This window comes from Periophthalmus magnuspinnatus, chromosome 20 (assembly GCF_009829125.3).
Source record: "Periophthalmus magnuspinnatus isolate fPerMag1 chromosome 20, fPerMag1.2.pri, whole genome shotgun sequence".
Classification (NCBI taxonomy): Eukaryota; Metazoa; Chordata; class Actinopteri; order Gobiiformes; family Gobiidae; genus Periophthalmus; species Periophthalmus magnuspinnatus.
Genome location: NC_047145.1, coordinates 18825351 through 18838410, shown reverse-complemented (window position 1 = coordinate 18838410; position 13060 = coordinate 18825351). Strand labels below are relative to the sequence as shown.

Below are 13060 nucleotides of genomic sequence, written 5' to 3'. Positions count from 1 at the left end.
TAAGTGTAAAATGTTTATTTAGATGTTTTTATACTGTGCAACAGTAACAATACAACAGGTTGTCCATACAATCGAGCGAATAAACACGAGACATTAAAACATCATAATGAGCGTGAAACTGAACAGCCCCAGACTTTGAGAGCAGAAGAAAACAATAACATGGTTGATTAAATAATTGTTTTTTTACAGCTGATTTTTGAAAATCAGCTAAAACAACATGGATTAAAAAAAAATCAAATTTTACAAAGCACTGCTGATGTGAAGGCAAACTATTTTCTCCCATAAAAAGCCTTATTTTTCGCCTTTACCGTCTTGACACAAGTTCTTTCATAACAAATTCCGTGATGGCTTTCCTCTACGTTTAACATTTCTAAAGATTACATAAATGCGTATTAAAAGAGTAGGCTATAAAACCTTTAAAAACCAAGAGATAATAAAAGCATGCACGTTTCATCCTGCGCTGGTGAAGCACGTGGATGATTTCGCAATGACATACGTTTAATTTGAACAAAACAAACTTCAGTCACTGTAAAATAACAGATAGGTTTGCACATCCTTTCTTCCCATTTTTTTCCAATTTTAGCAGTCTTTCATTGAGAATTTCCAACAGCAAACAACATCCTTAAATTGTTTATTTGAAATGTATCCGATCCCTCCAGTATAAACTTAAGATGTGATAATATATTAACAACAAATTGAGGGGGGAAAAGAACGTCGTTGTGTTGTCTGCCCCACTGGACTAGGTTGGCATAAAATGATAAACTGGATGAGGCGTTGGCTCTCAGGGGAGTCATCCAGAAGAAGATCCGTTCAGTGCGACCTTCCTCGGTTTGTTGGTGCCGCTGTTGCCGCTGGGGAACTGTGTAAAAGAGCGGCCGGGGGTGGGTGGAGCAGTTATTGACGTCCCGTTTACGTTATTATTGCCGTGTGTGGTCTGCAGGGGACGTGGAGACTGCGTGGCTGTGGCTGGGCTCGGCAGAGAGGAGGACGTGGATGGAGCCCCAGTGGGACTTCGTGCTTTGTCGCTGGCTGAGTCACTCTCTGGCCCAGATCTGCCGGTGCTGTTCTGCCCGTCCTGCTCCGAGTGACTCACCTTCATCTTCTTACAGCTGGGTCTGACTCTGTACTTGAGGGGAAGTGGACCGTTCTGTGGAGGCCAGGTAAAACTTTAACAGAAAACTAAAACTATTTGGTCAAGCTTCATTCAGTGACAATATTTAAAAAAAATTAAAAAGCTAAATAGTGGCACTTTTACAACTTTATTTCATCACTAACCGCTTTGGACCACTAATACCAATTTATAGATAGTTAATTTATTAAACAACTGAGTACGTCTATATAATCATCTAAAAGGTTTTTACAAGTTTTTAGAAAATATATGTTGGTCAAATATGACAAAAGAACAGCACACATACCAAATAGGTTAAGTTGGGAAAGCATAGCACTTTTAGAAATCATGAAACAAAGCAATATTTTATAGCACAATATTTTTATAAGTCATAAAAACAGTGATTCTTACCCTTCTCCATGTGTATATATAGGCTATGTCCATTAATGTGTAGTAATCTTTCAGAGGCTCGTCTTCATACATAACATCCACCTGGTAAAAATGTATATTTTTTATGTTAATTGTCAGAAATAATTAAATGGTATACACATTGGCAAGCAGACCTTTTGGGTACAGAGCAATGATTTCAAGGTAAGAATATAGTTTCTGACCTGATAGGAGTTTGGGATGTCCATTTTGCTGCGCAGAAACTTCCTAAGATGCATCACTGTCATTGCGGCTGGACACTGCAGGTACCTTTTATTTGCTAACTGCAATTACATAGAACAGTTAAATATCAGTTGTAAATTATGCTTGATTAAAATTTTAACCCTCAAAAAATATTAGAATAAATACAATAAAACACAAATTTCCCAATGAAAATTGAATGGAAGTAATATACCTGCTCCTTAACCTGCTTTCCTTCTGGTCCCAGTCCCATTCTGTGGAAACAAATTAAGAAAATTAACACAAAATATTTTAGCTTTTGCCACAATGGATTATTGTCAAACTATTTTCTCTATTGTGCACTGAGATTTTTTAAATAAATGAATAGCCATATTAAGGGTTTAAATATGGACTGAATGCTTCTAGATAGAGAATATTTACAAAAACTTTATTATTGATAAAAAATATTATTTTTTGGACATTTAGGTATAATACAGCCGCTGTCCTTGTCATAAAAGGTCTTTTTCCATGTGTTTTAGTCTGTATAGACCAAACGATCAAAATACAATAGTAGTTTTAATAGATTTTTCTGATTCATTGATGCAGCCCTAGACTTCAAAAAGTGTGGATACTACTATGATCTTTTCCTTAAATGCTAAACAAAAAAAACGTCCAGGAATGAAGAGCAATACCCTGCAGTTATATCAAAGTGTACCTGGTTGGATCAAAAAATTCAATAGAGAGGCTGATGATCTCATCGTCTGTAATAATTCGTTTTTCCTCATCTGCCACTTCTCCACGGTCCTCATTTGTTCCATTTGAAGCTTTAAGAACAAATAATTTTTCATCAGTTCAGAAGCCAGACTTGTAGCATGACCTTTATAGTTTCATCTTGAAGACTCACCATCTAAAGGGTGGTCTGCATAAAAGTCTCTTCTTCTCTTCATTTCATCTTAAGTTATTCAAGAAAGAGCATGAGAACATTAAACAGGTTAAAATGCTTGTTAGACACTCTGACAAAACAACACATGACAAATGTTTCAGATAAGATATGTATCAATCAAAGGTACTTTGAATCTTTGAACATAACAAATGCACTTAAAGCCTTACTTTTGAAGAGTCCAGGGACCAGTTTGTACACTATGTCCTGTAGAGTTTTGTCAGACCTTAAAACAGAAAAAGTAGGTTTAAGATTAAATTGATACGACTCATAAACGACTCAGAGAAATATAGCAACAATTGTAATGGTGTGTTCTGAAAAACCTTACCTTATGTTGAGCAATGGTTTGGTCTTGTGCACCTGTACATCACAGATGGGACAGTATTTGCTGGTTTCCAAGTAGCGCACTATGCACATTTTGCAAACTATAACCAAAGGGCAAAAAATAAGGTCACATTATGGTTTCTCAGCAAATGCAATTGAATGGAAAAACAGCTACCATTTTACACCGTGTTACATGAATTCAAACTTGTGTTTGCTTACAGGAGTGAAGACATTCAATGATGGTCGTGGCATCGATGAAATATCCCCCGCACAGGACGCACATCAGGTGAGGATTGAGCTCCGTGATTTTTATCCGAGTCGTCCGATGCATATTGACCAGAAATGCAATAACCCTGCAGAAAAAAATATGGGAAGCGTTAAACTGTCGCAAATCACGTCTGCAAGCACAACTGTAGACCATTTGGGATGGCCGTTTGTTCTGGGTGTCTTAAAACATAATCTTTTATGCTAATTCAGGCGAGCCAAAGGGCTGAGAGTTTGCACCGTGAGCTTAATGTCCATAAATCATCCTCACGCAGATCTGGAGATCCGCGCATCTGTTTGCGTTTACTTTAAATCGCCGTAGCAAAGTTTTAAATAGATATATTTTTAAATTCACGACCGCGGTTTATGTGACTGAGCTGTGGACACCGCTATTAAGTCACTGAGGACTGAGACTCAAAACCTGGTAGTTGTTTTAGATCAATCTTCCCTCAATTTCAGCAGAAAAGCACATATTTCGGGAACATAATTTGTCACTTAACCTGTGCAGGTGTAAACAGTCCACACGGACGCGGGTACAGGGGCTTTTATTGTTTTGACGCGATGCTCCCGGGTGAATCTTTAATAGGACGGGCGAACTACGTGTCAGGTGTGCCACGGATACAACGGGAAACCCCAGGGTTTCTATGGCAACCCGTTTGCTTTTTGTCACATGGCTGGACATCAGTGGACGGTAGTGAGGCAGGACTGTTCACCCAAACAACAGCACAGCCCTCTCTGCACAGTGTGCAGGCGCATGAGACCGCGGATCGCTCTCCAGGCGCACAGAGGTGGACTGCCAGGCATCCGACAACACGGCTGCCATTTTGTGGCTGAAAAATCAAGCAGTAACGGGCTGTGTGCTTTCCCCTTCAACCCAAGGAGCAAATACAACACGTCCGACTCATAATAATGCCCCTGCTCGCACATGAGCGCGGGCTGATCCACCTCTCACGATGTTCTCGGGGTTATTTTCGTTCATACTGTTCTTCAGAGCGTGTTGACTACAGCCAGCAGCGCTGTGCAGCAGCAACATGGCCAGACACAAGCGACTGCTGCACATATCTGAGCGCATGTTATCCTGCTGTTAGCCCCGTGCCAAAGCGGACAGAGGCAGGCGAGATTTAGTTTTTTTAATAGTCAACACCAACTCTACGCAGCCACATGCCCAAAAATAATCAAAGTAAACAAAAAGCGTCAAACCTTAAATTTCAGTCCTCTTAAAACAAAGATGGGTCAAACGAATATACATGGCCTTATTATCGCTTATTATCAACTGTCTTGGACTTAGAGGTTATAGGATAACCACATTTAAACTATTCCACTGGATGACAGCCAACCTGTACCGAGCCTTAAGCAGTTTTTCCCCAGACAATACTGACTGTCCACTTCAACCGCAGTAACGACCAACCGACTGGACACTGATGGACAGCAATACTGATGTGCCAAGTAAATGTATGAAATCCATGACCAAGATCTGATTATAGGCACTTTTACACTTGTGACCGATATAACAACGACTCTTCTCCAATGACATAATGACAAGCACCAGTGTGGAAACTCTGGGGAGGAAAAATGTAAATGTGTTTTTTGTGCGTCCACTATGAAATATTTCCCAAAAGAGTTTTAGGATTGGTACATCACACTTAACGAACGTGGGTTATGGGTTACATCCCGGGATGTCACATTAATGAACATGACACTGAAGGATGTGTTTGGTTTGATTAAACACGCACGAGCTGCAGTGTCAACAAAAAATATCAGGAACAGAAACATCCAACTTGAATTTGGGTTTAATAAACTTTAAAAAAACAGAGGCAGTCAAATACAGTGGATCACCTGCCTGTGTGGCGATTTCTAATTAGTTTAACAGCATTTATTTGTCAATGTCTGACTCAATGAACATGCAGCTTACATTCAATAAAAAAATAAATACAAATAATCACAGGGCGCCAGGTAGAGCCAATCAAGAGCCAAACACCGACTCGTGACTTTCAATTAAGAGGCTCCTGATAGACAAACTTAGCACATGGAACTGCTGAATGTTTCCTATAAGCTGAGCTAAAACAAATGTATAACCAGCAAAAAATACACAGACCTAATGGACAAACAGCAGTGACCAAAGTAAACGTACAACAGGGAATCTTCAGGCAACTGCTTCAAGGGGCGACTCAAACCTTGTATGTTTAAGTTAAAATGACAGAACAGGCAATCAACAACTGCGTTATAATCACATTTAGACCTCTGCTGCATTGTCTTCTTTGGTCCATACTTTTAACCTGTGATTTGTTATATTTTACGTGGATACATTACACTGGGCGTCTTTTGTCTCACACGACATCAGCCCAAGTTTAGTTTAAAAGTCCGTGATATTATTTTAAAGGCACAAAAAAAAGGTTTCACAGGGTTAGTAACAACACAAACTTTGCGTTTCTATAAAATGGCATTTTATAATGGAATGGTTTGTCGGTAAAGAGCGATAGAACAACTTGATGCAGCTCAATCTGAGACAATTCGGACCTGCTCGCCCGGGATCTTTACTTTTGCATAAATCCTTGCAGTGCACAGGGCACATCATCTTAGCCCAAACTTAAGAGGCTGCATCTTTAGACCTTCACCTAAGGAACACCAAAGGTCGCGGATCAAAATGTTCCGTTATGCTCCCGTGAGAACATGTTTTGCTGAAGCGGTGCAGACACAGAGCTCCACGTCGGTAACAGCCGCAGCCACCTCTCGAAGCTCTCCAGTGTGCGCTGAATCAGGGCGTGCAAACACACAATAGCGCCACGCTAAAGCATCGCGCGTTTCATCGTTTAGTTGGAGATGTCGTACGAGGCTTACCTGGTGCTTCGACTGGGGATCGGTGGGTCTGAAGGTGAATAGACAATGAAAGTTGGGAGGCGATCAGCAGCAAATGAATAGGAGTGGAGCCGCCATCTTGAAGGCTGCAGACGCTGTCAGTCGCGAAGAGCGCTCCGCGGAGCGAAAGGCATTTCAGATGTGCGAATAAGTCCTTTCTTGCTGCGTACGTCCCTTATGCAGATCCTACTCTGGACCCAACAACAACACAAACCGCAGATTACGACTCGGTAAGTTTTCGCTCTGGGGCCGTCAACTTTGCCTCCAAAATAAGCGCTTCACCCCCAGTAAAACGCAGCAGTGTGTGTGCTCAGTGGAAACTGACACCGTCCCCAAAATGGCTTGTAGTTCGACCGCCCCGCAGTGGTCACGTGGTTTTCCTGCTTAAGGGTGCCTTGGAATTCTTGTCGGTGTATGCTGTTTATCTTTTTACTACGTATGTTGAGAAATAATCTATCATTAGATTCACATCTATGCACCTTCCTCTGAATAAACGATGTGGACTTTAGAGTATGAGATTCAAACACGTCACCAAACCTTATTCCACATTTTATTCCACATTTCATTCCAGCCTGTTCCAGTGACAGCTGAACAGCCGGTGATGGGAAAACGAACTGGATGCATTTAGTGCTTTGGCTCAGCATGAAAAGCCTTGTGGACATTTAACAGACGTACTACACTGTCACAGCCCAAAGTCGTCAGGTATGGTCACTTATTCTGTAACTCCACGAGTTAAAATATAATCAGCAAACTACCACTGCTGCTCACTTATTTTAGACCAAATTAATTTCATGTGGAGTACAGTCGATGAATACTTTTGTGAACGTTATTGGAGCAAAGTCACCCGCTTGACCCGCCTGAGAGACTGGGCTGTAGAGCTATGGGCTTTTCATTGTCTTAGAAAATAAATCCAAGTCTATCGCCTGAGTGACCTAATTAAATGCGCTAAACAGGATGCACAGAAATGACCTCAGGTCATATTTAAGAAAAGAAAGATATAAAAACAGCATAGTTTGTACTTTTATTGCAAGTTTTCAGGTTTGCCTTACATAAATCAATCTAAACTTTACACGTTACAAAAAGTCCAAACAAAAGTCTGTGAAAATGGTCCGTGGCTTCAGACGTCACATCTGACCCGCTCTCTCCAGGCTCTTTGCGGCGTCTTTTAGTTTTCCAACCAAATCCTGCAAACATACAAACAAATGAATGCAATAAACGACAGACCTACACGTTTTTGGTTCACTGAGCAGTTTTTTTCTACCTCACCCGAATTTGTTAAGTCATAATCAACATAACTACAGCAGCATGATCACGTGACTCTAGATGAAGCTCAACAAGACGCGACAGTAATCAAAAGTCTAGTCCTTTATAAACGGTGATTATTTGACACACTTTAAGCGCAGATACCTGTAGCTGTTCCACTGTACATGAAAAGTTCACGTCCTCAGAAGATTCTGCTTCTTTCTAGTGACAAAACATTATTATTTGAAGCCAAAATGAAAAGTGCGAGGATAAAAGTGCACGTTTACCTCAGTGTTAAGAGTTATCAAGTAGAAAGGTTCATCCACTTTATCAACCTGCGCACTCTTCAGGAGAAAAAAAAAAGATTTCAGTTTTTGAAACAAAGCTGAAGTCCCAGACATTTGATCTACCTTTATCTGGTATTGTAGACGCCATGAGACATCGTTTATCTCAGGTAGTCGTCTTCCTAAACTAAACAAACAAATGATATTACAGAAAAGCGCGTGCACAGGTGAAACAAGTTTGTCTCTTGAGTCGTCTCTTGTTTGTTCCACAAATGTTGTCAAGCAGAACTCTCTGGCTTTGCTGACTATCAAATAAATGTATGGCAACTTAGAAAAAATGTTTTTATCACTTTAACTTACCATGATAATAACCTTGTAATGTCTGTTTTATGCTTCTGTAAAACAACAGCAGTTTATTACTATGGACATGACAACCCTGATACATTTATTAGAATTATATTATTTTTGCCCCTCTCACCTCATATACACTGTGAAAGATCTCTATTCTCTCTGCACTGAATAAAAGTTCTTCAAGACATGAGCTGCAACAAAGAGGAAGAAACCTCCATTACACAAGTACAAATGATAATTAATTATTAAGATAACAGGCAACATTTATCAGGATGCATTTATGCCCATAAGGATTTTTTTTTTTTTTTATTTAGGTAAAGGATACTCTTGGAGGACTAAAAAAAAAAAAAAAAAATTCAAAATCAAGTCCACTTTTTTTTATTTGACTTGTAAGAAGAGAGACATGACAGACGACTTGAAGTCAAAATACTCATCTTTTTTTTTATACAAGACATATATTCACTTTTTATTGACCATGATATTCGCAGGTGTCATTTGATTTTGTGATTTGTTTGGAGAAGAATCTGACTTCCACTTCAGTGTAAATACTGTTTTTATATTTTACACAGTTCAGTTCAGTTATACCTCAGTGTTGACTTATCCGTGTTTAGTTTGACACACTCCAGTATGAACGTGACCACGGCGGTGTGACTCTGTTTCACTAAAATCTGGTCAAGGTTTTTCAGCTCGGGGTGATCTAAAGCGAAAACGACAAGTACAAAGTGTAAAGCTCAGAAAAACGAACACATTTATGCATTTTATAAAAGCTGCAGATTGTCATCCATGCTCGTGCACTCAAACTGACGTTTCCAGTGGAAATCGATGATGATTAACATGTGAATTGGATCTTCTTCTGCTGGAAGCTAGTGCTCTTTGTTTATTTGAGTAGCAAAGTATTTTGCGATTGATATGACTCTTTATTTATAGAAAGTCCTGTAGTCCGTACACGGGCGACGGCTAAAACACTAAAACTGCTTTTATATTGAACTGAATGGATTTCAGAGTTAAATCTTACATCTACTGAAAAATGTGAATTCCCTGTCACTTTTGACTAATGATGGTTAAGCTAAACAGAATAACCTTGCCGAGCAGCCTGTTTAAATAACAAAAGGCAGTGTGTAGTGGCTGAGTCCAATGGCTAATGAATGCAAAGCAGCAGAAAAGGCTAACATAGCTCAGAGCTAATGCACGCACGTGTGCACGAACAACAGCCTCATTTTCACTCCTACACAACTTATAAACATACAGCATTTTGTTAACAGTGTCTAGACGCGGTGGTGTGTTTGAAAACACTACAATCTCAAAGCTAACGCTAGAAAGAAACCCCGGAAGCAGCGCGAGAACAAAGCATCAGCTCCAAACAGCCCCGCCGCAGCTCACCGAGCACCGAGGCGTCCCCGGGAGCCACGAGCACACTCCGGAAACACACGTCCAACATCACCGAGAAACTACGAGGCTCGAACACACACGGGTCTGCGAGCAGCTTCAGCCCTCTCTGCACTGACTCAGACAACTCCATTTTGCACAGAGTGACCCATGACACCGAGCACGTGACACATCAGCTGATGCAGAGAGAAAAAAGAAAAAGCTAAACGCACATAGCACAAACCCGAGGCTCTCCGGGCTTCAGCTTCATCACAGACCGAAGCGTTTGTGCATTTACCTGAACGCACATTATGTTTCACTCAGCCTGGTTAGCCTTGTATGTGACGTGTTCATATTGTAGTCTAACTATATCCCATATCAGGTGCTGTTTTATCTGTTTCCCAAACTATGAAAGTTTGATCACTAAATCCATGTCTTATCTGACCACATATAGAACCTACAACTGCGCCACAAACGTGGCAGCCATCTGACCTCTGTCTAAAGTCCAGCTCTTCTTATTCCATTTGCTTAGACTTAAGCGTTTTCCTTTTCAGCATATTTCTCATTGATTTACTTTGTGACCAGCCCAGTTCCTCCGGAGATTTGGTGCCACTTTATTCATTCCATGTTAATGATCGCAGTTAGATTGTGAGATACAGAATATCTAATAAATGAGGTTATGGGCTTTCATTGTGTTGTCTTCTCTGACAGAATCACTTTGTGTGCAATACTTCTCGGATATTATATGTTCAAAATCGGGATTACGATGTTTAAATGTGACGTTTGGACCTAAGAAAACACCTGTTTATTTTGGTTTGAATGTAAAAATAATGTGCACGAGGGACTGTCACAGACCAATCAGAGACAGTCCTCTATTTGTATTTCCAGTGTTTGTTTTATATTTTATAGTATTTTATTTTCGTCCCGCTAAATCCCTCTTATGTCACACAGCTTTTCCGTTTGTTTTTTAATTAATTATTCTGTGTACTTCCTGCTTCTTTAAAAGTTTGTATCCAGTTCAATATTATATTATTCCACGATTCCTTATGACTAAAAAACTAAACGATCGCTAGGTCCAGGTGCTCTCATCATGTTCAGTGCTTTCAACATAAAACAGTTTTCCTCACATTTCTGCTCAGTAGTGCACATCTACCATTCTTTTTTTCAAATGGTAAAATAAAAGGTCTGATTTATTTTCCTCCTTGCTGTTAGTTAGTTTACTCATTTAATTTATTTTACTTTTATTCCACAGTAAAACATTTTAATCAACTGTAATAGCTGTTGCCTACTTGCTTTGTGAATGTCAAGAGAAAATGAGAAAATTTAAATCTGAATGCCATATAAGAGAACCTAACACATTGCTCCATGTTAATGAAATAAATAAAATCTGTGAATTGACAAAGAAAGATTAGACTAGATTATCCCATGACCCAAAAGTATTTTCCACGAATATAAAGGCTGATGTGAAAGTAGGTAAGCTACAATAGAAAGCTTTTTAATTTATATTTATCCATGAGTATGAAGTGAGGAGGGATGTCATGTACAAAATCAAAGCATTTCCTTTGAATGGCAAAAATAAACCACTAAAACTCATGTGTTACTTTGCGTCCAAACCTCCCACAGACACAAACAGCAGAAACAGCGACTTTGTCTGAACCTCGTGATACTTTTGTCTCGTCCGGGACATAAGTTTAAAGGTTTTGGTTTGACACAGGTTTTGGTGGAGAGTCCAGCACCTTCTTGTCTTTATGAGGATGTTATATTGCTTTTCTTAGAATGTTCAGGATGTTTGCTGTCAGGTCAGACAGGCCTAAAGGATAATGGAGATACTTGTAATTTGACAGATGCGGCATGAATCATATTAATGCCATGCTACGGAATATTCCACGCAACGCAATAACATGGAGACAAGCAGGTGGCGAAACCCCATCCGAATTTACACGAAACATGTTATTGCATTATATTTGGGTGCACTGATTGTCAAATGAGTGATGTTTGCAGAGTGCGTGACAGAGCAGGGGCTCCCTCCTCTTCTGCTCTAGAAGGTCAGCACAGGGTCAGTGTCTTGCTCAAGGACACACCAGATACTTTTACGAATAGCGTGTGATGCTGCTCATTTAAAAATATATTATTATATTATCATTTTATGACTATAATTGATTTTATGATATACTTAAAGATCCTGTTTACACTCGAGCCCGTCTGTCGCGCGCTCGAGTCTTGGCGCATGTTACTCTTTGGTTTTGTGCGCATAATTTTGGTCTTAAATTGAGCCAGTTTTTCTCCTGATATAAACTTTGTTTAGTCCCGATCTATCAGGTTTAGTCCTGGTTTAGTCCCAGATTAGTTGTGATAATTGTTCGAGTGTGAACGCACCCTGAGTGGCCGCTGGGTGGCGCTGGTGTGATTTCTGTTGTCTGCGGTAAAGCAGACTCGTCAGAGGGGGACTAAAGACCGGGAGAGGGGGAGAGTGTTCCAAAAGGAGGGAAGGGGGCTCCCAGAGTCGGGACATGTGCAGAAATAACTCGTATTCACCGTGAGCAGAGTCAGAGTGCGCGTTGTTTGCTCTAATTCAACACAAAGCTCCGTCCATTTCCTGAGATAGTTTGGAGCGAGGAAACAAACCTTTTGAATGCCACACTTCTGATTTGTTAATGGAGACTCGTGCCTGCACACAGTGGCCTGCACATTGTTTCTAAAAAAAATAATAGGTGAATAATTAGATGCATTATTAATTGTACTGCGTTTAAACTTTAGGCCTAAACTGCACCACGAGCGTGTTTAATATGACGCAGATTTACACTGCACATGTTTTATTTTAAATGCAAATGTCACGTGACCTCATGTTCTATAATTGGCCTTTGTTTACTGCATCAGACGCGTAATGTTTTTTTTATGATTGTTGTTCGCTCCATGCACGTTTTTGACTCAAAATATTGGGTATGCGCGCGCTCATCCAGCCTTATAGATTACCTTATATATGTGGAGGTGATGTTGTGCTGTTTCCTCTCGGTAAAAAGTTGCTTTCTGCCGCCACTTCCTCTACTGTTATTGTATTTAAAGATACCCCCATGTGTCTACTTCAGGAGCGTGATAACAGTTGACCTGAGCGCTTACTTCAAATCCCAATCAGAGGCACAGGCCTGCATCAAAGTGCACGGTCAGTAATCCAACCCTGTGGTTAGAAATGTCACAGTTTGTTTGACCTGTTTCCAGCAAAAATCTCATTGCATTTGTTCCACCACGCATTTAAGAAAAAACACACCTTTAAATAGGAATTTCAGTGACATTATAGTTTGTACAATTGAGAAGAGCTTTTATGCACACTTTATTTTACTTTATTGTAGTAGTGGTAGTAGTAGTAGTAGTAGTAATAGTAGCAGCAGTAGGCCTATGACTAAAAATGTCTTAATGACACACACTCCATTTATTTTACACATTCCTGTTCCTGAAGCTGAGCACAAAGTTGGGACTTGCTTTAGTCCAAATGAAGAGTTTTACAATCAAGCAGGGTAAAGGATGGCCTGCAGGCTTCTCCGTTTCCTTGTACAGGGGTCTTAACCACGGATCAACTTTCATGCATGCGCAAAAAAAGGATGTGTCTTTGTTCTTTTTGGATCAATGTACACACACTGTCTCTGCCTGGCATGTGGAAGTGACCAAATTAGAAAAAAGCGACCCCATGTGAAGTAGAATCAAATCTATCAAATACAGCAGAAA

At 40.0% G+C, this 13060-nt stretch overlaps 2 protein-coding genes across 2 annotated transcripts; both read right to left on the bottom strand.

The window, feature by feature from the left end:
* bmi1a (bmi1 polycomb ring finger oncogene 1a) lies at nucleotides 1-6455 on the bottom strand. The gene is made up of 10 exons (XM_033985861.2): nucleotides 6081-6455; nucleotides 3198-3331; nucleotides 2983-3079; nucleotides 2825-2880; nucleotides 2619-2666; nucleotides 2430-2538; nucleotides 1950-1989; nucleotides 1720-1818; nucleotides 1520-1600; nucleotides 1-1147 (listed from the first exon to the last, which is right to left on the bottom strand). The coding sequence occupies exons 2-10, from the start codon at nucleotides 3307-3309 to the stop codon at nucleotides 791-793; spliced, it is 999 nt and encodes a 332-aa protein (XP_033841752.1). The 5' UTR covers nucleotides 3310-3331; nucleotides 6081-6455; the 3' UTR covers nucleotides 1-790.
* A 695-nt stretch (nucleotides 6456-7150) lies between these two features.
* commd3 (COMM domain containing 3) lies at nucleotides 7151-9520 on the bottom strand. The gene is made up of 8 exons (XM_033985862.2): nucleotides 9356-9520; nucleotides 8561-8672; nucleotides 8103-8166; nucleotides 7985-8019; nucleotides 7751-7811; nucleotides 7628-7684; nucleotides 7506-7562; nucleotides 7151-7282 (listed from the first exon to the last, which is right to left on the bottom strand). Exons 1-8 carry the CDS (start codon nucleotides 9492-9494, stop codon nucleotides 7223-7225), a joined length of 585 nt encoding a protein of 194 aa, XP_033841753.1. The 5' UTR covers nucleotides 9495-9520; the 3' UTR covers nucleotides 7151-7222.
* Between the last annotated feature and the right edge of the window lie 3540 nt (nucleotides 9521-13060).